The following is a 27,235-nucleotide window of genomic DNA, read 5'->3' on the forward strand; positions in this document are numbered from 1 at the left end:
ATTTGATATCAACTGACACTTTAGAAAAACCTTACAGATTAGACAGGTCTTTAGTCTCTCTAATCTATGGACTTATCTTTAAAAAGAGCATTGTTTTCTTTATTGACTATTATTTATTTAATTAATTTCAACAGAAAATAACGATTTGTCCTACGATTACGTTCGATTCCCTGATATAAAACTATATTTTTTTATGGTTGTTAATCTGGTATAAGTCACTTACTGTCTCGATTTCTTTAAAATTTATAACTCGGTGATTACAAAATAAGAGATTTATATTATTATTCTACTTTTACATATATAGTAATGTCTCCTAAAAGAGCAGCTGGTATAGTAATTTTCAGGAATGTGAATCAAGCTGTTCAATTTCTTTTATTACAGACGTCTTACGGCGAGCATCACTGGACACCACCAAAAGGTACCTAATTTCTTTTTGAAACACTATTATTATGACTGATTAATATAATAAAATGTCTAGTTCATGATTAGTTGTTTGCAGAATATTTATATTATATTTTAAAATTAATATTTAATAGTACTTAGTAATAGTAGTAATTAGTAAAATCATACCGCTTTTTAAATCTGGAGATAGGAGTGACCCAATAAATTATAGACCTATATCCATACTCCCAGCACTCAGTAAAATTTTTGAAAAAATAATCCTTATGCAACTTGTCAGTTATTTCAATTTAAATAATTTAATCCACAATAGTCAATTCGGTTTTTCCAAAGGTCGTTCAACTACAGACGCAGGTGCAGAGTTGCTTAGACACATATTTGCTGCATGGGAAACTAAAATGGATGTGATAGGTGTTTTTTGTGACCTTTCTAAGGCTTTTGATTGCGTTGATCATAATACATTGCTAAAAAAACTTGCTTTTTATGGCGTCAAAGACAATGCTTTAAATTTAATAAAATCTTATCTATCTGATAGAATACAGAAAGTGAAGATTAGCAATGCTACGTCTGACGGGTCACTTGTGCAAATGGGTGTACCTCAAGGATCTATTCTCGGTCCATTTTTATTCCTAGTTTACATTAATGATCTCCCATATGCCATGCAGGATAGATGCGGCATAGTATTGTTTGCAGACGATACTTCATTGATTTTTAAAGTTAATAGAATGACTAATAATTATGACGATGTAAATAGTGCTTTGCGGCGTCTCCTGCACTGGTTTACAACTAACAATCTTATGTTAAATGCTAAAAAAACAAAATGTGTTAATTTCTCTCTATCTAAAAGTTTTAATACTAATTGCAATATTAAATTAAATGACGAATCTCTCGAATTTATAGAATCTACTGTCTTTCTAGGAATCACACTAGATAATAAAACACAATGGGGTGCACAAATTCAAAGCCTTGCAGCGAAACTAAGTTCAGCAGCTTTTGCCGTGCGTAAAGTTAGACAGTACACTGATACTGATACTGCTAGATTAGTCTATTTTAGTTATTTTCATAGTTTACTCTCTTATGGAATATTACTATGGGGAAAAGCGGCAGATATTAAGAATATATTCATATTACAAAAACGTGCCGTTCGAGCGATCTACTGTATGAAGAGTCGTGACTCATTAAGAGAGAAATTCAAAGAGGCAAATATTCTCACCGTTGCTTCTCAATTTATATATTCAAATATTCTATATGTTCATAAAAATCTTGACTTATTTCCAAAAAACAGCAATATTCATAATATTAATACTAGATTTAAAGACAAACTTGCTGTCCCCAAGTATCGTTTAGAAAAAGTTAATAGGTCTTTTATGGGAATAGGTATAAAAATTTACAATAAGATACCAAAGGATATGTTGGAATTACCCTTAAATAAATTCAAAACATCTGTTAAATCATATTTACTGAGCAAAGCCTATTACTCACTAAACGATTACTTGAATGACGAGTGTGCATGGCAATAGTTGTTCATGCACTGAATTTTCATTTAATGTTAGACATAGACACCTATATAAATATACATTGTAAATAAACTGGCTTTAAAAAAAAAAAAAAGTAATTCAATTGAGTTTCTTGCCAGTTCTTCTCAATTGGATCTATATACCGAACTGGACGGTAGGGAAAATATAAAATTATAATGTAAAAATTTGACGTTCATAAGCGGCTAAAATGTCCTACATGAATAAATGATTTTTTGAATTTTACTTGCAAAAATATAATAAGCTTTTTGACAATGTAAAAACAACGCTTTATTTGATAACATCTACACATGACAACAAAGTATGTTGTTAATTACTCATAAACTCCCTAAAAAAACTTATTTTTATCTAGTACTGTGTTATCGAAAACAATTGAATACCAGATGAAAAATTATTAGCTGCAGTCATGGGTGCAACCGGTCAAATAGTCTATTATGTTCTCTTTGTCTATTTAAGTTCTATGATTCTTTTCTTGATAATGTCTTATTAATTAGATTACTATGATCACATTATGTTATTAACTTGAGCATGCCAATTTTCTCATATTCAATTTTCCTAACATGTAAATTTTCAGGTCATGTTGACCCAGGTGAATCAGATTGGATCACAGCATTGAGAGAAACTAAAGAAGAAGCTGGCTTAACAGAAAATGATTTGGAAGTAATGACAATTGTATTATTCAGTATATTACAATATGTCCAAATAAATTTAGAGCATCTCTGCCCTTGTCATAGAACTATTACTAGAAAATGTTTATGAATTAATGATATTTCTAATAATTTTTTTATTAGAAATTAATAATTAATTATTGATACTCATATTATATTATTACAGGTATATAAGGATATAAAAAAGATATTAAATTATAATGTTAATGGAAAACCAAAAGTGGTTGTTTATTGGTTAGCAAAATTAAAGAATCCAGAAAAAGAAGTGCAACTTTCTGATGAGCATCAGGACTTGAAATGGTTACCATTAAAACAGGCCCAAGATATAGCAGGATATGAAGATATGAAGAAACTTCTAGAGGAATTTAATGAAAAAGCTCAGAAATTGTAAATATTATTGTGAAGTTCAGAGGCATTTAATAGTGAGATTTTATTGTAGCTATATTATACTTACAGAATTGTATAAAGATCAAATTAAAACTTAATATTTAATTTAATATTTACTGTAATAATATTATATATTGTTTGATTTGAAAATATAATTTTTTTTTTTTCGTCTTTATTATTTCCAGAAACTTTTATCCTATTTAAATGTCAATCTCATCAAACCCTAAAATAAGAATATATTTCAATTTTATGCCCTTTTAATTAAGTGGTAAAGCATTCTAGTAGCTATTGAAGCCGATCTACTTTATACCTTAGCTTGATACATATTAGGCCAGAATCGTATCGTATATTATATTAACGATAAATTAATTTTAAGTGAAATTAACTGAACCTATCTTTTTGTATTTTTGTGTATATATATGTTTGTAATGAATAAACTCAAAAACTACTTTGCCAATTTCAAAAATTCTTTCACCATTGAAAAGCTACATTTACCCAGAGTAACATAGGCTATATTGCTAGAAAAGATTAGGGATCTTTACTAAAATTTTAGTAATGTAAAATATCTTAGCTCGCGTGTGCTGCGGAAACTATTGGTGATAGAACAAAAGTATGTTCTACAATATTGAAGAAAATATCAATAACAACAAAAAAACTTCGCGATACTATATGTCCAACTATTATAATTGTCACAATTTTTTTTACAACAGGGGCCAACGAGCATGCGGCTCACCTGATGGTAAGTAACTACCGCCGCGTATGATCACCCACAACACCAGCGGCATTGCAGGCGTGCTGCCAGCCTTTTAAAAAGGAATATACTCTTTTCTTAAAGGTTATGTTGTATCGGTTCGCAAATACTGCTGCTGGAAGTTGATTTCAAAGAATGGTTGTGCGTGGAAGAAAGTGCCTTGAAAAACGCACGGTGGAAGACCGCCACTCGTCCAGATGATTAAGATGAAACTTTAGTTTGTGGCGGGTTGTACGGTGGTGAAAATCAGCAGCAGGTCCGTCAATCCGAACAATTCCTCAGAACACTCCCCATGATAAATTCGGTAGAAGATGCACAGAAATGCAACATCTCTGCGCAATATCAGTGGGTCAAGTCAGACAGTAAGGTGCTGACTATCAATAATTCGAGCCGCCAGATTTTGAATGCGGTCTAACGGAAGAAGTTGGTACTGTGGTGCTCCTGCCCATAGGTGAAAACAGTATTCCATATGCAGCCTAACTTCAACTTTATATAATTTCAGGCGGTGTTCCGGCATGAAATACGTTCTCACCCTATTGAGCACTCCTAACTTTGGAAGCTATCTTAGTCTTCTCCTCCAGATGACCGCAAAATTAGACGTCGCAAGATATATCAACGCCCAGAACTCCTAGACTCAACTTTTTAATCAAGGAAAGTGCCCTGAAAGTGAGGAGATACGACAAACGGCGTCTTTTTTGCGGTGAACGCGCAGACTTGTGTCTTCTTAGGGTTAAATTGGGCAAGATTTTGTTCACCCCAGATCAAAACTTGATGGAATGAAGTTTTCTATGAATAATAAGTCATAGAAATAAAACAAATAATGCTGTTGCTTTGTACATGTTATTCATACCTATTTATTAATCCTTATCATAAGTAAGATAAAAGTAATAAGTAGCTAGGTAGTCAATGGATGAAAATGGAATGGTAACCCCACCTGTGCTATTGGTATACAATAGCGAGGCACCAGTGAGAGATGACAGGTGAGGATGAAGCAGGTCAATTTGCCCATCGTGATGAATTCAACTAAAATTAACCACGATGGTTTCCAGGGGGAAACACGTGGAGGTCGACCTGTTAGGGAATATTATCAGTAATAAGATTGTTAAATCTCATACTGACCATCCCTTTCCCCCCAGTAGGTAACTAGGTAGGATCAGATAAAAATGTAAACTATATTAAAAATTTTCACCCGTATGAAGGCGGGACGAGACGTTAGTATTTCAATTTTTTTTTTTTTTTTTATACAATATTAATATGCAAAACACGGTGCCGGTCCCCCTGATAGAATGTGTTACCCGTCGCCTAACGCATAGACCATGAGCAGTACCATGGACATAATAGAGTATACTGTTTCGCCCATGATACCCCCCATGCGTTGCCATTCCTGAGGACTCAGGTGTTATTCCTCTGTACCCAGTAAATTCACGCCATATCCCACCCTTCAAACCGAAACACAGCCATGCAAACACAACTGCTTCACGGTTGAAACACGAATGGGACAGAGGTACCCACGCAATCGACTTTCGTACAAAGTCTCCCTCTGGTAAATTTCAATAAAATTTACATAAGTCATCCCAGTAGTAAAGAACTATTAAAATGTATACCCAATCCTAAGAACAAGGAATTACATAGAAGGAATGATACAATGGTTGCCTCCTTTTTTCTGATGCAAATATAATTAATAAAAAAAGGACGAAAGGTACTTCATCAGTTGCTATTTTTCTCAATTTATAGCAGGCTAGTGTATAGAAAATGTTATACAGCCATATAAGATTTTTAATAATTCCTTGTTCTTAGATCCAGTCACGTAAATCGGTCTAAAGCAGTAGGAACTATGAACCTCCTTACTCTATTAAGAATTATTAATTACGTTGTACTATGTTCTTAACTGTCACCTTTTAGGTTTTTACCTTTTAACAAAATTTTTGTCTTTGTGACTAATCTGAGTTAATGATCTTAATCTAGGTTTTTTAGTTATAGGTTTTTTGTTGTCAGGTAACTACTAAGGATTTCAGAATAGATTGTTCTTTTTTTTATAGGTACCAACTGTGAACTAAAAACAAGGAATTAAAAAAAAAATCAATATTGTCTGTAATCAGAAATGGCTAATAATATAAATTTTAGTTGCTCTGTGGTTGATATTTTTGTTTGATGATGACATTGACATCAACAAGCAGTCACTTATAGCGGTAAGTTGTCACTTCTGCTTTTGGATTTAAATAAAAAATGTCGATATGATTTTTATTAATACCTATAGGTAGTTATTTATTATTTTATTTTGTAAATTTATTAATAGTGATGTATCTTAACATTGCAGTTTTATAAATAAATAATGGAGAAAATTAAATCTGTTGAGACTGCCACAGTCGAAACAGATAAAGAGATTCCCAATATGCCGAAAATAAAACCAAAAACTCGTGGAAGAAAACGTAAAAGGTTTGTATGTGACTCTAATCTTTTAGCTATTGATCAGTTTACTTATACTTTATTTTTTTTTTATTATTGGCTAAGTTTTTGTTACCATATCATTGATTAACATAATTTAATGACCACAGCCTCTAGCATTTAAATTATTGAATACGTGTGTTTAATTAAAAGTAAAAACTTAGGTAGGTAGGGCAATAGATACATAGTAATTTTTGTGTTGATAGGATTGTAAATAACACAAAATAGTACTCTGATAGTATTGAATAAATAGAAAATAGGCATATAGTTTATATTCAAAATTAAACATCTTATTGTTCACTGTACCATTTTTGATAAAATAGAAAAAAAAAATAGTGTGAGATAGAGGAAGTGAGGTTGCTACTTTGCGACTGGTCTGCTGGCCAGTCATAGTCCATACATATAAATATAGTGCAGATTGTGTTATTTGGCACCTCCCTTAAGCAATAATAGCAAGAGTAATCCTCCGAAGAAGTAGAAGCAAACTAGTACTCCTGCCTCACTATCTCATCAAGATACTTCAAATAGCCGTTTCATTCATCACTATTAAGGTGTTGTTCTGGGTGTGATAAGTTTACGTCTAGGCATACCGGTGCCCCGCTGCTAGCTGACCTGCAATGCAGACTACCAGTCACATTACCAGCAATAATCCCTTTTAGGTGGACCTTCATGTGGTTTCCCTTAAAATCATCATGTGGAATTCTAGAAATATTCATCACAAAGGGCTAATTAACCTGCTTTTTCATTCTCACCTATTGTCTTTTACTGGTGCCCCATCAGCAAATACCCTTAATGCTGCTGGGGTTACCAATCTGTTATCATGTGGTATATCAATAATTCAATGTGTCAGAGTTTTTCTAGAACCACCCTCACTGTTATAACTTTTTATGGAAAAAGCTATTATTATGTAGGGTACTAACATATAACCGATCATCAATTGTAATAAGCCATTCTCAATAAAAAAACATGATTAATTTGTGTTATTCCTTATTTGATATATAATACATCCATTAAAATAAAGGGCTGCCTTGTGAACCTCAAGGGTTGTGGCATCTCACATAATCAATGTGATTAAGACTTGTTGTGACTTTGAACTTTTTTTTTAGGATATACAGCCAAAGTAGTTCAGATATTGAAGATGTCCTACCAGATAATACACTGGAGGTGGAAAAGAATGTGCATGCATCAGCTATCAAGAATAACTTAGATGATACCAGTGTTAGAAAGATTTTAAAAGTAAGTCATTGAGCTGTTTACATGTTATTATAACAGTTGAGTTTGATACCATCACTAGTTAACATGCTTCCCATATCGATACCGCCGCACCCAGACATTCAGTTGTCCTGTCTGCGGCTTACCATGCACATGCGCTTATTCGTACCTGATGTCGAATAAGGACTCTGCTGCAGTATCGTCAATAACTGTGTTTGTGTATATCGTGATACCCTCTTCCGTGTATATAATTTAAATAAGTTACTTTTTACCTCTAAACACGCAACAACCCACACCCAGCTTGGCCTCAGGACTTGTGAAGAATCTAAACTGGTGAGTTCCCCGTCCGGGTCCTCTACATCATTATTATAATATAAATCAGATTGTTTTACATAAATTTCATGGTCATGAAATTTAATTTTATTTGTTAACTTTGGGATGGAGAAGAAAAAGTCACATTTTAGCTATTATACTTCACATATATTATTAATTATTCTTTTTAATTATTTGTTTGTAATGACAACAAAGAGTGTTAATTATCATGAATATTCTAGTCAATCAACATATCCTTGTTACATGGACAAAGTTACAACTAACAAACTAGTAATTATTTATAAGTATATTGAAATTATTTTGAAGCTGATCCAATTTATATATAGGCAATGGTTATCGTTTTTCTTCAGATGGCTTGCCACCTCCCTTGCGATTCTTAGTATCATAAAATAATTTGAACCTTATGATATTGTTTAAAAATACATTAATCCATAGCTTCTCATCACAACCCAGTACTTGTTCTACTGCTGGTTGTAGTACTCTCCTCATAAGAGAAATTCCTACAAATAAATAATGATAATATTTAGCCTACTATTAGTAATATTTATTTCCAATCGATAAAAAATATCTAATTTAATTGAGCCACTCTATTGTATGTATTTATGTATGTAGGTGTATACAATTACATATTGTACATGTGTTTTATTTTAACTAAGTATTATTAATTTTAATCCCTAGCTAATTTCTTTTAGCATCTCAAAGGTTGACTGTAAGAAATCTTAGGGATAAGTCCAACATTGTATACTAAATCTTTTTAATGTGTCCAATACAATAACACGCCACCTACCTATTTCTTCTTTCTACTCAAAGGTTGTCTGGAAGAGATTGCTTAGCAATAAGACCACCTTTTGTACTATAGTATACTTATCGAAAATTGTTCAAAAAATTCTGTAATCTTGGTACAATAAAGTGTTAAATAAATAAATAAAAAATAAATAACATACTTTATATATGTACAATAAATATTTTACTATACAAATATTATTTTTTATCATTTGCAACAACAGGAAATTGTTATTTGTTACAATGTAATTCATAGAATGATATAGAATAAGAAAATACTCATAACTGTTATCACTCTTACAGGGTAATCGTCTATCACTGTTCTATCACTATATCTAATGGTATTTGTCCTTTGACAGAAAGTGGTGACAAATGACCATGTATTGGCACTTGTGAAGTTACGTGAAGAGGAAGAGGACTCGGGCAATGAAGAGAGCGGTCATGCGCCAAAACTGACCAGATCCAAAGTTAAGTAAGTATGAGGGCGGTGAATATTAATTGTAATATTTATTACACTAGCAACCCGCCCCGGCTTCTCACGGGTTCTTTACAGTAACTGTAAAATAGCCAATGTTACTCCGAGGAGATTTAGCATTTGGTAAAATTGGTTAAGTAGTTTTTGAGTTAAATCGTAACAAACAAAAATCAATCATCTTTCCTCATTATACATAATATTAATTTACATCGATACTACCTAAGCTTTCGGTCCTCCCCCCTCCATCCCTCCCTCGGCTCGTACGCTAGCCGCAGGGTCACGAGGCACACGGCCCGGTCTAATCACGGCGACACGAAATTAATATAGTTGCGGAATATTTTGATTTTATTATATCTCCTAAGGTATTCATTTAATTTGCATGGTGTAAAGGGAAAAAATAATCTTCATGTAATGCTCAAGCCAACTAACGTATTTAAAATAATAAACATTAATATCGTATTTTTTTTTTGATGAGTGAAAATGGTATGGTAACCCCGCCTGCGCTAACGGGATACACTGGCGGAGCACCAGTGAAGGGTGATAGATGAGAATGAAAACAGGCCAGTTAGCCCATCATGATGAATTCATCAGGAATTAATCATGATAGTTTCCAGGGAGAACCGCGAGGAGGTCGACCTAGTTGGGTATATTGCTAGCAATGGGATTCTCAGTCTCCATTACTAACAATCCCTTTCCCCCCAATTATTAATATCGTATTTGTGTAAATAGTTTTCCAATTACCACTTTATAATTGCCCATTTATCAAAGTATTAAAATTACTTTGTTATATCTCGAAAGGGTTTAAGCAGCGTTTTCGTTGAAAGCTCCCAAACTCCAACAAATATCGTTATATTTTAGTCAATATATACACAAATTTAACAAATTATAATCTAAAACCTTCGAGAATCACTCTATTCATTGACGAAAACAGCATGAAAAAATAACGCGCCGGAGCTTTTTGTTTTATAATATGTAATGATTATATCGTATCCATTACAGTTTATACTTTCCTGTGAAACTCTTCATCAGAAACAATATAATAAATCCATTTGTGGATAATTATTAATTAATTTCCTCTTGTTTTTATCATTAATTTGTATCAACCAGGGAGCTGAAGAAAGTATCTCAAAAATCAACATGGAATTTGGAGAACCTAGAGCTCACGCCCATCAAGCTTATACCAGTGAAAACCAGGCCTGAAGTGAAGGCACTCATTGCACAGGAGCTGCCCGAAGATGAGGATGATGAAGAATATGAACCAACACATGATGACGTACCAGTTAGTATTCATTCATTCATTACTTAACTGTCCATTGCTAAACATAGTCCTTCCCTTAATAGAGTGTTTTGTCAGTAGTTGCCAATCTGCCCATGTTTAGCAGGCAGGTTGGCAATCGCAGTTAGGTTTCGGTGATATTTTAAGAAGGACCCTGTTGCCCCGCAACCATTAAGTTCTTTTAGTCGCCTCTTACAATATCCACGGGAAAAGAAATGGTGGGACATTCCATGCCAGGCTCATACAACAAGTAGTATTATGTAGATTATTTTCTACTAGCTTAGAAGAAAAAAATTATTAGTAACTAGCGGCCTGTCCCGGCGTGAACATTTTTAATATTTCCCTTCACTGCTCTGCTCCTATTGATCGCAGCGTGATGAAAAGTATAGTAAAACCTGCCCAGGAGTATGAAGAATAATTGTACCAAGTTTCGTTCAAATCCATCGAGTACTTTTTGTTTCTATAACAAACATACAGACAGACAGACAAAAATTTTACTGATTGCATTTTTGGCATCAGTATCGATCACTAATCACCCCCTAATAGTTATTTTGGAAATATATTGCATGTACAGAATTGACCTCTCTACACATTTATTATAAGTATAGATGGGGTCTAATAGCTTCATTGTTAGTTAGATACCCTATCAGGTCAACCTCCATAGGATTACTCCTAAAATCCATTGTGATTAATTCTTGTGGAATTCATTGCAATGGGCTAACTGACCTGCTTTCTACCTTACCTATCATTTCTCACAGCATATACCAATAGTGCAGACAGGGTTACCTTCATTTTTACCCATTAAAAAATCCTTCCTACTGGGGGGGGGGATGGTATTGTTAGTAATAAGTAGGTACCTTAAAGTATTGCTAACAATATACCTAATCAGGTTGACTTTTATGTAGTTTCACGTGGAAACCATCATGGTTAATTCTTGTAGAATTTGTCACAATGGGCTAGCAGACCTGCTTTCATCCTCAGCTATCATCCCTCATTAGTGTTCCTCAACTTATTACATTTTTGTATGGAAGTTGTTCATCTTTTATACCTTTGTCTTATGGCACTATTTTTTTTTAACAGCTCGCATCTAGAATGTTTGTACTACAGTGTTGGTGGTATTTTTGTTACATCTAGATTCTATTATATGTAGAAATTTGTCAAGTATGATGCCAAGATCCAAGACAGGGATGAAAGTTTTGTGAAGTGACCAGACTCTCTTATAGAGCTAGGATAACAATCTCACAGTAAACTTAATAATATTCTAGACATATTTTATTTTAATTTCAGAGTGATGACGATCAAACATTGGAGTCTTGTAGTGACCTGGACTCCCAGCCTCGTACGCCAGCTACACCTAAAACACAAGCCACAGCAAGCCCCAAAGTCGTCAAGGATGGTCCGTTCAAAGTGCCTCAGGTATATCCAACTAGTGTTTAACACAAATCTTAACTGTATATTTTTATTCATAGTGAAGTCACAGTGAAATACTAAAAATAATTATCATTTAGTGAATATCACTGAATGATAATGAATTAAATGTAGCTATGATTTCTACTATACTATACATACACAGTGCATTAAGATGTCCATGCTGTTGTAACTGTAGGCGATGGTTGCCACTATCTATCAGGTGGACCATTTTACAATTTTAAATTATACATAAAAATCTTCCAGGCAAATGTTTCAATAGCAGCCAAAAGAAAATTAGATATGGAAGAAGAAGCCACCATAGCGCTTCGGACCCGCTCAAAGCTGAGTCTCTCTGAAACACCAATAGAGCATATAGAGAGTTCGTTTGTGCCGCCCGACGACTTGCCCATGCCAGCGGTCGACGACCTCTGGAACAAGTTCTTGGAGGAGTGCCTGAACCCCGCGCCCAGTAGCAAACATGAAGATGATGACGAAGCTGATCCAGAGTATAATGTTGCTGCGGACCCTGATGCACGTAAGAACTGATTTTCTAATGCCTGTTTTAATATTTCCTTAAAGTAAATCTTTAATTATTGTTTAGTATAGAAATTGGTAATTTGTAATTTCAATAATTCTAGTTATAATATGTTGATTCCAGATTAAAATAAAATAATCACTAAAATAAAAAAAAAATCTTTTCGAACCCTAAAATCATAAAAAATGACAATTTAAAAGTGCTGGTAAATAAACAACTATTTGAATAAAGATGATTTGAACTTGATAAATAGTAAAAATCTTATTTTCTTTGCAGCCGACGAAGATGAAGAAGCCCTGGAGAGTATTATAAAGATATCTAAGAAAGAGTTGAGCGATCTTGTGACAGAGTTGTTCTATATCATGCCAGAGGCGACTACAGATGATGAGCTTGCTGTAAACATGGCCAACGAACTGACCGCAAATGATCAGCCAAAGGTATTATTTAACTACTATGAAATTTATCCCAAAATTCCGGCGCACAATATGAACAATTAAAAGTCAGTTAACAAAAGAAACAGAATCTTACACCTATTGTGTAAGATTGATTGTTTGTAACATTGTATCTTTTAATAACAAATAAATAAATGCTAAAAAATGATTAATTGAAGAATTTCTTCCACTAACCGGTTGACAACCGATTCATCAGGACAAATTTTAGTATGCAAATGGGTATTTAATTATCAAAAGGATAACTTTGTTACCATTTAAAAAAAAAAAGCTAACAATACGCAAAAAGGATTTATTTTTTTGGACGTTTCAACAGAACTATTATGATTGTTCACGGGAAGTCAATAATCATGTTTTTTTTAATAAGAAACTTTAGGATTTAGTCTTTCCATCCCTGTGTCATCGTGTTATGCTTATTTTTTTTTTTACATTTACAACGCCACCTAGTACCGTACTACTGTAACGTATTACAATTATTATCGATAAATGACGTTATATATGTGGTTCGAAATGTGAAAATTTAAAATTACTTCTAAACATTTATCAACTAAATTGCTTTTTTTTTTATTAGGTACCCACCACTTGGGAAGGCAAACAGGAACCGTTATCAGATAACGATAACGAATCACAGAAAGTACAGCCAGCAAAGAACGTGTCAGACAGGATCACATTCGAAAAAGGGAGTCACACAAAATTGTCTATTGGGAAAATTGAGCCAGAAGATAATCCAGAATATGAAGAGAGCAACGAAGAGAATATAAATGCTTCTTGTCCAAGTCAAGAGGTGAATCAGGATAGCGTGCAACAATCACAAGTCCAGTTGGTATTTTTTACTACTACAGTGACGAGTGAAACTAAACATTTCCCTTAGAGAAATATGTAAAAAAAAGGACAAACAAAGAAAGCTAGAGACAAACTGTATTAGTGTAGAAAATGCAAAATTATTCTTCCTTTTTTGAACTAAGTTTCTTTGGGGAAATTCAGTTTCACTGATAGTACACTCTCTCGGTGTTACCCTGTATATCTATCGCTACATATCCCACAATAAGTACTATCTCTAGATTTCATATTGTAATATCTTTTCATTTACACTATATATTAGGATTAAATTTCCTCCAGTATACTAGTTGTTTCCGCGACTTTGCTCACACGAATAAGTTTATAAAATATCTTACGTGTTAAGTTAGGATTATAGCTTATCATTATTAGTATCAAATTTCATTCAAATCCATTCGGTCGTTTAAACGTGATTGAGTAACAATAGTACAAACATTTTAATTTCATTACGATAATTTACATGGCGCAGTTGTGGCCCGTTGCTTTGCGTAAATGAAGTCTATGGTTCGATTCCTGGTCGGACTAATTTAAGAAACGAAGTTTACTAAATTGATTCAGGTCTAGGTGTTTTGAATGTGCCCCAAATGTTCATTGCCTGATTTCTCATAACACAGGGTACCCTAGATTCAAGATCAGGTGGAGTGATTGTGCTGTATTTATTACTATATATATAATAAATATAATTTATTTATTTATTTTTACAAACATTTACATTTGTAATATTAGTAGCATTATTTTTCTTCACTTTTCAATTCATTATCAAATCAGCCGTTATCACTGGTTAAAAATCTTCATCTTCAAACATTGAGGTATTTTGTAGGACCTTTTTATTAATTACGATATTAGCTCTTATTCAATCCCTAAAGAGGGTTGACGTCAGGCAGGCGGCTAGTTAAAACTATAAGCCTAATCTTTTTGTAATATGGATAAAAAACATGTTACGCCGACCCCAAATAATAATTGGGATAAGGGTAGGAAGATGGATTAGCTTTTATACAGTTGCACCATTTATGATTGGTTAACAGTAAACCGGTGGTGAAGATAGCAGTGTTGGAGCAATCGGTGTCGGTGCTGCCCCCACCGACGGTGCCCGACCCGCCGCCGGCCGTGCGAGCCGCCCTCAGTCCGCCGCGCACAGTGCTCGTTAACCAGGCCGAATGCCGCGTCGTAAGTAAATACACGGGACTTGTTATAGCATCTAATGTAATAAATTAATTAAAGTTAATTGTTTAGGGATGTATAATATCGCTAAAGCTTTGATATCTATAAGTGGGTTCCTCTTGACATTGATAGTGAAAAAAAGGTCATTATCAATTTCAATATCACCTATACCCGTCCGCATGTATAAAAATCGCTCCTCCATGATTTACACAGGCGGGGTGATCGCTGTCTCATGATTTACACACGAGGGTGATCGCTCTCTCATGATTTACACACGAGGTGTGATCGCTCTCTCATGATTTACACACGAAGGGTGATCGCTCTCTCATGATTTACACACGAGGGGTGATCGCTCTCTCATGATTTACACATTCAAAGCAACCGTTATCTGATGATTTACATACGCGATTGACGGGATTTATGTACGTACACTTATCACTGTATCATTATTTACATACACAAGGCAACTATAGTCTGATGATTTACGAAAAAAAATATTTGTATGTGCAGGACGACCGCCCTTTAATGATTATATATGTTGAATGACTGCATTTTTTTTTTTTGTAGACATAATGAAAGTTTTAATATTATATTTCAGATACTGCCCGAACAAATCTTGATACTGCAACAGCAACTCCGCATGCACATTCAACTGGCCACATCGAACTTCCTCCAACTTTTCATACATCCAGCGCATTGGACTTTCGGACCCACATACAAAGAGTTTTTGGTAAGTTCATAGGTTAGTATTTACGTTTTTTTTTTACAAATCTGCTGTGAATAGATTTTTTTTTTATGGTGGATAATGGAATGGCATCCCCGCCTGTGCTAATGGTATACGCTGAGGGGACGCCAATGAAGGGTGATAAATGAGAATCAAAACAGACCAGTTGATGATGATGATGAGTTCATCAGGAATTATTTTATCGCATCACCGATAAAATTGCAGTATGTCTTCTAATCTTGACATTGGCAAAGTCATTGGATCTCCGATGGAGCCATAATTAAAAAAATATATAGTTTCCAAGAAGGACCGCGTGGAGGTCGACCTGGTTGGGTATATTATTAGCAATGGGATTCATAGTCTCAATTTTTTTGCAGATTAGGATTCTTTCTTGATATTCCTGGTTTTCTTTTAAGCACATTTTTACTTGTGTTGTATGTTACGATATGTCATAATTAGTTACAGTCGATATCGATGATTCTTTGTATTAAAAACGTTTATTTCCATGTTTATCTTAAATTGCAGAGAAGACAAAATAGAATATAAGAATAGAAGACTAAAATTGGTTTATAGCTTGTTTGCAACCGACTTAAAAGGAGATTCTTAATGTGGTTGTATTTCTATTTTTGTGCTTTTTACCTCGTAACTACGTCAGTTGTAAACCAATATGAAAAAATCTTTTTTTTTTTTACTTGAAAGAATTTTATCAAAATCGGTTCAGTATTTTAGTTTTGAAATTAAAATAACTGGTTGTGCCTGTTGTGAATTGAACTTAATTTTTTTTAACAAAATCTTTTTATATTATATGTATGTTAGAATAAGGTAACGATGAGAAATAATCCTTCCTTATATTTTATCATTCCAACAGGAAACCTTATACTCAATAGGAGAATCAAACCCAAAGTCAGTAGTGAACGTGTGCAACTTGAAGCCGGCAGTGGAACTGATCCGAATTTGGGAACAAACCGTCTCTAAGGACACGCCCGCAAACGCCGCTATGGTCAAGTATGTATATTTTTACAATATTGTCCAAAAAAAACCCCTAAAAACATACACACTCTTAATGTTTTTAGAGTTTATATATGTTTATACGACTTAGAATGGCAAACAAGCTGACGGCCCACCTGATGGAAAGTGGTAACCATCGCCTATAGGTATAAGCAGTACCATGGACATAACAGAGTATACTGTTTCGCCCATGATACCTCCCATGCGTTGCCATTCCTGAGGACTCAGGTGTTATTCCTCTGTACCCTGTAAATTCACGCCATATCCCACCCTTCAAACCGAAACACAGCCATGCAAACACAACTGCTTCACGATAGAAACACGAATGGGACAGAGGTACCCAAGCAATCGACTTTTGTATAAAGTAATAAATAATTTTAGTTCGAGTAAACTTAATAATAAGCATTTTTGAGTAGTCATTTTTTGATAAAACTATCGCCCAGTTCAGAATGCAGTTTCAGCTGAGAAGAACGGCCAAGAAACACAGCTTTTTTTTTTCAAATGTAAGTTTATAACAAAAAAAAATATGAATGAGTAAAATGACTATCGTACACATCGTATTTATAAAAATAAAAATAAAACTACAAAGTTACAATCAATCACAATATAGTTAATATATGTAATAATTACGTACTAATATATATATAATAATTAATCACAATTGTTTTTTTTTTTCAGATTTATACAAGAGGAAGGTGAGAGAAGGTAAGGTAGAGTTTTATTCATCTAAGATATAATAAAGTCTATCTGCGGTTGCTAATTCGTCTGTCAAGCGTGGCAACTACTGGCAAACCTAACCCCTAACCCCCACCCCTTATGAAGAAAGCCTATCTTAATCTTAGTGGAAAGTGAACAGATGATATAATCATGATGATGATTAAATACTATTGGCAATCTGCAAGCTCTCTTATGATTGGATTATAGATCAATTTAGATTATTTATTAACCCCCTTAAAGCACATTTTTTAATCAATTTAGGTACAAAAAAATCATTTTTTTTTTTCGCAAATAATTATTATTTATGCTTATTTTAATTAACAAACGCAAATTCCGAGAATGGCAATAATCTATCATCCAACGTGATAGATACGGGCTTAAAATATTTGAAAAATTCTATTTTTATATTAACCGTGATCCATACGGAGCTGTACAATTCTGCCGGTAAACGTTGCCTGTATATGTCACGGAGGTGTGCATTAAGCGGTTAAGTTATATTAAAAAAGAGTTAATTTCATTACACTTAGCCGGCGGCGGCTGATCCAGAACAACATGTACGTGGGCGACTTCCACCCGACGATGAAGGAGGTGGTGGCCAACAGTACGGTGTTCGTGTACCCGCACCTGTTGCCGCCCGTGCCCTACCGGCTCGACCTCACCCGGAGATACAGCTACATGCAACATGAAGACGAGTGAGTGCACTATTTTATTTTACACTTTGTTGCACCATTTATAAAATAGTAAATACAGTTAATTTTAATGAGAAATGATACAAAATAAGGCCTTATCGCTAAGCAATATCTTCCAGACAACCTTTGAATAGAGAACATTGAGAAAATTAAAAAAGACAAACGGTAGGTAGCGCACTATTATATATAAACTAATATATACGTAAACATACTTAAAAACACACACACAACAGCAGAGAATGAAACTGAAGGATGAAGAAATAATACTCTAAGAATACTCACTGAGATAATAAGAAAACTGTGGGTACCGTTGTATGGTACAGCACAGCGATTCCTAAAGTGGGTTCCGCGGAACCTAGGGGTTACGTACAACTATTTATACAGTGAAACAATTTCATTCTACACATTAAAAATTAAAGGAAATTATAAAGTGTTGTACTTTTAAAATATTTCTAATAAAAGCTTTTGTTCTTATTTAAATTACAGGGTCTTTGATTGGTAATAATTTAAAATGGGGTTCCATAAAAGGTTTTTGGTGGGTATTCCATTATCTTAACAGTTTAGGAACCCCTGGTATAGAGTTCTAAAAAAAATATAGTGTGTTGTACAAATAATGAGCGTAACGAACACAAACTTGTTATCAGGCTGATGGCGCTCACGCTGGACCAGTTTTGGTCATACGTGGAGGACAATCCGTTGCTGTTCAAACGGCCATCGCACTGGCATGGCCGTTGGGGGCTGTCAGCGGCGGTGGCGCTAATGTCGCAGCACGTGTTCACCTGGCTGTCGCCGCGCATCATACACTCGCACATATCGCACTGCCGCCGCGACCGGCTCGGCACCAACCCCATCTATGTCAGTATACCTGCTACCTATCATTCTGTCGGTGGTGGCGCTAGTGTCGCAGCACGTGATCGCCTGGCTGTCGCCGCGCACTATACACATCATATTTATAAATGCATTAACAATGTAATTTACCAGTGCAATGAATACTATATGTATACCAGAGGGAAACTTTGTACAAAAGTCGTTTGCTTGGGCACCTTGGTCCCATTCGTATTACTACCGTGAGGCAGTTGTCTTTGCACGGCTGTGTTTCGGTTTGAAGGGTGGGATATGGCAGTGAATTTACAGGGTACAGAGAATAACACCTGAGTCCTCAGGAATGGCAACACATGGGGGGTATCATGGATGAAACAGTATACTTTGTTGTGTCCATGGTACTGCTCATGTCTATAGGCGACGGTTACCACTTTCTATTAGCTTGTTTGTCATTCTAAGTTACATAAAAAAAATATGTATATTTATTATTCCTTGTTTAGAGATATTTCAAGACTCGTGAAGTGAAGCCAGTGGAACACAAACTGCTGCCGTTCGATCCTCAGCGCACGCTGTACGAGCAACCTGAGCATGAGGTCCCGAGAGTATGGGTCCGGTACCTCGCCAAGAACAACAGTAGGTTCAGGGTGGGTACACAGGCATTTACATAGATAGATACTATTTATTGTTTCCCCCAAAATATTACAATAGTAAACGTATTATAGATTCAAACAATTACAAGAAATCTTATCACTAAAAGTGACCTCTCCCAGGCAATCTTTGTATGGAGAGGAGTTATAAACAGTTTGATCGGAGGCATGATGAAAATTCTGTTTTTAAACGCATACGGAGATGTAATCCATGCAATAATGCCAATATATATATATCTGTTAGTTCGTTTATGATCCTATAGATTGCACTAATTTTCATCGGTTATCTAGTATCCACAGTATACACTGCTTAAGTTAATGTCACATTTAGTGTATCTTCCGATCTTCGATAACGTAATGATTATGCCTTCTCTATCATCGTCATTTCAGCCATTATCCGTCCACTGCTGGACATAGGCCTTCCCCATAAACTGCCGTAAGGAATAGTTCTGAGCCACCTATATCCACTGACTACCTACAATGCATTTGAGGTCGTCACTCCATCTAGTGGGGGGGGGGGGGTCGTCCTTTCGCATAGCGAGAATGAAAAATGTGAAGATTGTATGCAACTTGGTGTATTCGCGTTCCGTTGCCGCTGATTGGCGACTAAAGATACACTGAATGTGGCACTAGCTTTAATTTGGCTAGATGGCGCTGGCTCTATTGATTTAATTAAAACTATTATTACAGACACACCTATACCGGGCGAAAAAGAAACAACTGGTACAACCCGAACCAGAAGGCGTGCCCGTACGTTTTGTGTTTCCTGGAAAACCAGATACGCAAGAGAACGAGCCGAAACCCGATCAGAATCAAAATCGTCCAACACAAATCTTCGTGGTTGAACCGGCCAAGATCAGTCAACCCCAGCCTGTTGTAAGCGTCAACATGCTCCCCCCAGTGTCCGCAAACATATTCACATTAGTCGAAACAAGCACCGGAGCTAAGCTAATACCACTGTCCTTAACAACCACTACAGTAAATTCTACAATTACACCCATCACTTCGGTTGTCCAACCGCAAGACTCAATTACAAAACCTGTTCCTATTAAAAAGGATGTAATACCACTCGAAGAACATTGTAAATGTTGTATATTATTAAGAAAAATCTGTAAACAGAGGCAGACGTTCATAACGGATTATTTTAAAAGTAATGAAAGAAGAAAAGTGTGTTATTGTAAAAATGTGCAGAAGTATCCGAAAATATCAAATAGACTGAAATTATTAATGTACAGGTACAAAAGTGTAGTGGGTAGATCTTTCTACAAGCTACAATTGAAATTGAATTCACTGAAGAAGGAGATAAGAGAGGAAATCATTGAGAAGACAACAGAAGATAATAAAACGGAGATTGAATCTGACAGTTCAAGGTTAGGATCCAAATTGAAATGTATTTCGAAAATGGATGACTTAGGTAAGTCTGTTACCATATATTATTACCATATATATATATATATATATATATATATATATATATATATATATATATATATATAGATTAGATGAGATGGTATATCTATGGAAATTAGATCTTATGTCAAGGGGGAGCGCTTTATGGTCGTGCTATATGTTTTTATTAATCTGAAACTGAGTATTAATGCCAATTGTAATGTGACATTACAATTTATTCTGTAATATTCACTGTGTTATTTATGCCTGTACAGTTATCATTTCCTTTAAGTGGTCTTTCAGACTGCTGGCTGTTTCTTGCTGTTTGAAAAAATTGCAATAATACTTTGCAGTCATGTTTGCTTTAACTACTTTACAATAATTCACTCAACGTGTGCTTGCTATGTCCAACTATTTGGCCATGAAAGCCAAATTTGAATGACATATTATTACCATATGGTGTTAAATCCGCCATTTACACTTTCTAAGTGTATTAAAGTTTAATAAATAAATAAATATTATGAAGGCAGAATATGTATCTTAGTCATAGTTCATTTGTTACTCTACGTTATAATAAAAATTCCCATCAAAGTAATCTTGTCCTGCACACACACTCATACATGCACTCACACATACACACTTATGCACGCACACACACGATAGCACGTGAGGTTTTTTTTAATGGGTGATAATGGAATGGTAACCCCACCCGCGCTATTGGTATACACCGGCGGGGCACCAGTGAAGGATGATAGGTGAGGATGAAGCAGATCAGTTAGCCCATCATGACGAATTCAACAAGAATTGTTCACGATGGTTTCCAGGGGGAACCACGTGGAGGTCGACCTAATCGGGCATATTGCTAGCAATGGGGCTGTCAAACTCCATTGCTAACAATCCCTTCCCCCCCCCCGCACGTGAGGTTAGGTAAAAAAAATCATAATACATATGTAATTAATGTTAACAAAATTGGTCTGCATTTATCCTCACCATTGTATACGAGGTTTGTCCGGAAAGTACGTATAAAAGTTTTTTAAAAATTTTATTTTACAATTATTCAGGTAAATCAATTTTATCCCCTTCAAAGTACTCCCCCTGTGACATAATGCACTTGTGCCAACGCCGTTTCCACTGTGAGAAGGCTCCTTGAAAGTCCTCTGGTTGTAGGTTTCTCAGCTGCCCCGTCGTAGCTTTTTTTATCTCATTTATGTCCCCCAAATGCCGCCCCCGAAGTACCAATTTGGTTTTTGGGAACAAGAAGAAGTCACACGGGGCCAAATCCGGCGAATAGGGGGGTGTTCGGTCACCGTAATGGAATTTTTACTCAAAAACTCACGGAACGATCTTGGCGCAAATTTTTTTCATTTGAAGTTCGTTTCTTAGAATTTCGTGGACCACGGTTTTGCCCAAATTAAGCTCTTCAGCCACCTGTCTGACCGTTAAACGACGGTCCCCATTAACACAAGTTCGAATTCTTTCCACGTTTTCGTCGGAATGTGAAGTGGAAGGACGTCCTGAACGTGGGTCATCTTGAACGCTTACTCGGCCCTCTCTGAATCTTTTTAGCCACTTGTGGACGGTTGGTTCCTTCACAGCATCATCCCCATAAACTGTTCTGAGATCGGCAAAAATTTCACGGCCATTCTTGCCGAGTTTCGAGAGAAACTTGATTACGACGCGCTGCTCTTCAACGGAAGCGGGCTCCATGCCGACGGGGTTTCGTTAAGAGGTAACTTCACAGATGGCGTGACAAGCCAGTTCGCACCGCACGGCGGTCAGACCAGAACTGAAGCATTGTTAGGGACATAAGGAAGGGGTCCTGCGCTTACCTGGCCTCCCCACTCCTCTTTCTCGCATTCCAGAACACTTTTATACGAACTTTCCGGACAGACCTCGTATGACTGTGTAATCGATCTTTTCATATATTTACAGCGTTCGTAACAGAGTATCAATCAAAACTCACATTAAGGACAATGGTTGCCAAAAACAACACAATAAAAAACAAAGTGTACCGTCTCTTTACCAAATTCGATATACTAGGTGGTGACCCTATTCGACTAGCCGATGAGCTGTACAAAGTGCTCGGAATCGAACTGGTTGATTTATACAAAGAGTTTCTATGCTTCTTGACGCCAGAACAGGCGGACTCGATTGGAAAATTCAAGGATTACTTCGTTCAAACACACTTACCTAATTTTGTTAAGTTGGTTGAAGTAAGTATGTTTTTATATTTTTACTTATCTATCTCCGCATCAAGTTCTATATAGGGTAGGCAGAGAGAAGTGCTAAATTCCTCTCAAATTTATTTTAAACATCTTTAATAAAATAGTTTTACTCAGTGTTTTTTTTTTATACAACTTAGAATGTAAACAAGCTGACGGCCCACCTGATGGAAAGTGGTAACCGTCGCTTATAGACATGAGCAGTGCCATGGACATAACAGAGTATACTGTTTCGCCCATGATACCCCCATACGTTGCCATTCCTGAGGTGTTATTCCTCTGTACCCAGTAAATTCACGCCATATCCCACCCTTCAAACTGAAACACAGCCATGCAAACACAACTGCTTCACGGTTGAAACACGAATAGGACAGAGGTACTCAAGCAATCGACTTTCGTACAAAGTCTCCCTCTGGTACTTTTGAATTTTGAAATTTGAATCAATATATCAATTTTTCATTTCTATCACTATTCGGTAACAGCAAACTATCTTACAGTTGAACATTTTGTTACACCATTTTCATCCATTAACAACCGCACGGTCCTCAGGAGCACGTATCGGATAAGAGGCAGAAGTACAGGATCCTGTGCGCGGTGCAGAATGTGTACTCGCAGGCGGGCGCGAACGCATGCAGCGTTTGCAGCGCTGTGCTAGCTACGCTGGAGTATTACCCGGCGCTCGCGCAGCACTTCTTCCAGCTGTTTCCGCACCGACAGCGAGCCAGGTCAGGCCCGTAGAGAATTATAGTCCATTTCAATTGAACTTATAAAAATGTTAACAAACAAATAATTGACTCAATAGGTGATGTCCAATAGCGGTCATCGTCATTTTCCTGGCCTTATTCCAATTATTTGGAGTCGGCATAATATGATTTTAAACTTAACTGTAGTCCGTTATACTTAATAAAAATGTAAACAAACATGATTGACTTTGAGTCAATCATGATTTACAATACAATCATGATTGACTCAACAAATCAATGATTTACAATCGTTGATCTACAATACAGTCATCATCATATTTTTGCTTTTATCTCAATTATTTGGTCTGAGTAATATGATTTTATATTTTTTTTTTTTTTGGAATTTGGTTTTACAACCAGCCGCCTGTCTTACCATGATTGGATTCCAATAGCAGTACAAATAAAAAATCAATTGATTGATTGATTAAATGTTACGATTTGTTACTAATTTTATATAGGGAGAGTGTGTTGTGACAATTTCAATAAAATTTGGTTACTTTTTCATTAAGTTCCATTGAAATAGAACTATATTATTTATGAGTCGACACTGGCTTTATTCCGACGAGACTAGAAAATGAATTTGTCTCCTAAATCACTATCGCACTGATACATCTATTTATATTACACTTCTACCCAAAATATTGATTGTACCATAAAAAACCAGAGGGAGACTTTGTACAAAAGTCGTTTGCTTGGGTACCTCTATCCCATTCGTATTTCAACCGTAAAGCAGTTGTCTTTGCATGGCAGTGTTTCGGTTTGAAGGCTGGGATATGGCGTGAATTTACAGGGTACAGAGGAATAACACCCGAGTCCTCAGGAATGGCAACGCATGGAGGGTATCATGGGCGAAACAGTATACTCTGTTATGTCCACGGTACTGCTCATGTCTATAGGCGACGGTTACCACATTCCATCAGGTAGGCCGTTAGCTTGATTGCCAGTCTAAGTTGTATAAAAAAAAAATATTCCTAGTAGGTATAAAATTTTCAAATACCAGCCAGCCATTTGCTTTCTAATGAATATACTACTATTTCTAATACATGAAAAACTACCAGTATTGAAATTGTAAGATACTAACACCAAATGTTATCACTATTTATAGAGTAAGAACAACGACAGATAATAATGCTGTTTGAATATCGCATTATAAGAACATTATAGAGTTAAATATTTTTTATACAACTTAGAATGTCAAACAAGCTGACAGTCGATCAGTTCATTTAAGTAGCAACTGTTCACGACTATAACAAATTGCTTAACGAAAAACTGTTAACTGTCCACGGCTGAACATAGGCTTTCTCCATAAGGGGGATTATGGTAATAGTTGCCACATTTGTCAGGCGAGTTGGTAATCGCAGTTAGCCTTTGGTGATGTTTTAAGAGAGATGCTGCTGTCCACCCCTCTACCATTATGTTCCCTTACTCACCTCTTACGACATCCACGGAACAGGAAAGGATAACTCATTCTATACCGGAACCGCACAGCGAAGATAAGCATTTACTGTATTTAATTTACCAGGGAGGATGATCAAGAGACTAAATTAAAATCGAATATGACAACACCAATGGAGGAGAAAAAGCAAATGAACGAAGAAATGGAGAAAGAAGCAGATGACACCTTAGTAGAAGGAGACGGTACACACACAATGGATTATGAAGCCGACAACTCGTCCAGGTATGTTATTGTTTTATTAAAACTTTATCACATTGTTTCCTTAGGGTTAATTGTATAAATTTATAAAAAAAAATTAAGTAGTAGTAAGCAGACTTTTGCCTCGGGTAGACTACCCGAGACAATTAAGTTATACTCGGTGTGTTATAGCATGGCAACAGTGACAGGTATTTAATATTAGATAAAGAATTACTTCAATGTAAATTATGGATTCTACAAATTATTCAATTAGGAGAGTGTCTATTATGATTAATTGATTAATTTCGATTTTTAAAATGTCGCTCAGTTTTAAAGTAAAAACTGTCAACGTATCAACTGCCATCCATACAACGCTTTGCGACATGCGGAATATAGATAGTGCTATACAATATTAATAAATTCAGTGATAATTATATAACAAATATTTAGAAGATTACGAATTTATATATAAAAAGATTGTTAAGATTGGCATCTTATATGTAAAATTTTACATATATAAATGTAAAACAAACATCCATATATGTAAAATGGATGTTTTTCTTTTCACGTAAAAACTACTAAACAGGTTTGAATGAATGGTACGCTATGGGTAGCTTCTATCCTAACTTACGGATTTACACAGGCGAAGTCACGGAAAACATCTAGAATAAAATAATTGTGAAGATTATATAAAAAAATGTATCTATTGTACCATTCATATGTACAGTCGATATATCATTGATAATATTCCAGTGGTGAGGAGGATGGTCACAGTGACACTACAATCCTCGAAGGGGCTGATCCTGCAATAAATGATCAAGACATCAAAAGTCAAACTCCAGACGTCTCCATGATTAATGGGAGGTGTTTTAATGACAAAGATGAAGCCCCTAGTGACACCGAGACTATATCTACTCATCAAAATGCCAAAAGGCAACTTCCAGATGTTATCGTCAAGATAGTAAGTTGAATAATTTTGACTATATTCTCGTTTTTATAGAATTTAATTGAAAAGTAAACTAATAATTGTCGCGTCAATCGTCGTATTAGTTCCTCGCCTGTTCTTTTTGGCTGAAATTACATTCTGAATGAGCGATAAATTCATAAAAAAAAAAATACTATTATATATTACTTTATTATTTTATCACTCTTAGCGATAAACTTGACCTATTTTTTCACAGTATAATCTTTTGTTGTAATTGTTTGTATTTATAATAAGTGGAATGGATTTTTTTGGAGGAAATAATAAAGGAGTTAATAAAACAATAAATCTATCTGTTACAAAAATGCTTAAATTTAAGTTTACTTAAAAAAAAATCCCTATTAGGATGTTTATTATTAATTCCTATTATGTTTAAACTATAAATTCTCCCTAAAATCTAAAACTAAGAATATTACCTAACTACCTAAATCTAAAAATTCTCTTTGCAGGAATCACAAAATGAAAATGTCATAGACACACCAGAATTGACCATATCTAAAACTGAAGTGCAAGATTACAGTGAATCAGATGTGTCTATGATGATAGTATCAGAAGATGAAATAGTCAAATCCGAAGCACCCGAGTGGAAAAGAGACGAAGATAAATTAATATTAGAAATACTTAAAGAGAATCTTACGCCCGAGGAGCGAAAAGACAAAACTATAACAGAAATCGCCGATGAAAAATCAGTATTAGATACGTTGTCGCAGTGTCTATCCCACAAATCCATTGATGATATTAGAGAACGTGTTATGTATTTATTAAAATTGCTAATAATAAGTGAAAATTAAATTAAATTAATATTTTAAACTAGATTATTTTGTTTTATTATCAAATAGATATTATCTGTAATATAAATTTTAAAACAAACCCATAATTTATATTTCATCAACTAAACCAAGCATATGATGAAATAAAATACATTCGTTTGTTATTGGGTATTGGATGGAATGTTAACCTCGCCTGCGCTATCGGTATACGTTAGCGAGACACCAGTGAGGGG

General features: G+C 35.2%; 2 protein-coding genes across 6 annotated transcripts; both read left to right on the forward strand.

Annotated features, from left to right (window-relative positions):
- The first annotated feature begins 52 nt into the window (after positions 1-52).
- LOC113521926 (bis(5'-nucleosyl)-tetraphosphatase [asymmetrical]) lies at positions 53-3,167 on the forward strand. Of its 2 annotated transcripts, XM_052899945.1 has the most exons (4): positions 53-208; positions 382-418; positions 2,509-2,594; positions 2,769-3,167. In XM_052899945.1, exons 1-4 carry the CDS (start codon positions 194-196, stop codon positions 2,991-2,993), a joined length of 363 nt encoding a protein of 120 aa, XP_052755905.1. In that variant the 5' UTR covers positions 53-193; the 3' UTR covers positions 2,994-3,167. The 2 variants fall into 2 exon arrangements, with proteins under 2 accessions (XP_052755905.1, XP_026763395.2); XM_026907594.3 differs by having other exon boundaries at positions 62-418.
- Positions 3,168-5,939: 2,772 nt separating this feature from the next.
- Positions 5,940-27,047, forward strand: LOC113521902 (GON-4-like protein). 4 transcript variants are annotated; one of them, XM_031909858.2, is made up of 22 exons: positions 5,941-6,176; positions 7,292-7,421; positions 7,698-7,730; positions 8,873-8,985; positions 10,096-10,267; positions 11,552-11,680; positions 11,939-12,209; positions 12,486-12,646; positions 13,230-13,477; positions 14,521-14,662; positions 15,255-15,386; positions 16,249-16,385; positions 17,067-17,093; positions 17,633-17,797; positions 18,439-18,649; positions 19,117-19,260; positions 19,954-20,677; positions 22,585-22,865; positions 23,424-23,599; positions 25,140-25,295; positions 26,004-26,211; positions 26,682-27,047. In XM_031909858.2, exons 1-22 carry the CDS (start codon positions 6,073-6,075, stop codon positions 27,021-27,023), a joined length of 4,206 nt encoding a protein of 1,401 aa, XP_031765718.2. In that variant the 5' UTR covers positions 5,941-6,072; the 3' UTR covers positions 27,024-27,047. The 4 variants fall into 4 exon arrangements, with proteins under 4 accessions (XP_052755825.1, XP_031765718.2, XP_052755824.1 ...); XM_052899864.1 differs by having other exon boundaries at positions 22,693-22,865; XM_026907565.3 differs by lacking the exon at positions 7,698-7,730 and having other exon boundaries at positions 5,942-6,176.
- Positions 27,048-27,235: the final 188 nt, after the last annotated feature.

The sequence above is a fragment of the Galleria mellonella genome, unplaced genomic scaffold (assembly GCF_026898425.1).
Source record: "Galleria mellonella isolate WM207_F2 unplaced genomic scaffold, CSIRO_AGI_GalMel_v1 utg63, whole genome shotgun sequence".
Lineage (NCBI taxonomy): Eukaryota > Metazoa > Arthropoda > Insecta > Lepidoptera > Pyralidae > Galleria > Galleria mellonella.

Coding starts and splice junctions, on each gene's coding strand:
- LOC113521926 (XM_026907594.3), top strand. CDS start 307: ATGTCTCCTAAAAGAGCAGCTGGTATAGTAATTTTCAGGAATGTGAAT. Junction 419..2,508: donor TCACTGGACACCACCAAAAG/GTACCTAATTTC, acceptor GTAAATTTTCAG/GTCATGTTGACCCAGGTGAA. Junction 2,595..2,768: donor TAACAGAAAATGATTTGGAA/GTAATGACAATT, acceptor ATATTATTACAG/GTATATAAGGATATAAAAAA.
- LOC113521902 (XM_031909858.2), top strand. CDS start 6,073: ATGGAGAAAATTAAATCTGTTGAGACTGCCACAGTCGAAACAGATAAA. Junction 6,177..7,291: donor CGTGGAAGAAAACGTAAAAG/GTTTGTATGTGA, acceptor CTTTTTTTTTAG/GATATACAGCCAAAGTAGTT. Junction 7,422..7,697: donor GTGTTAGAAAGATTTTAAAA/GTAAGTCATTGA, acceptor ACCCACACCCAG/CTTGGCCTCAGGACTTGTGA.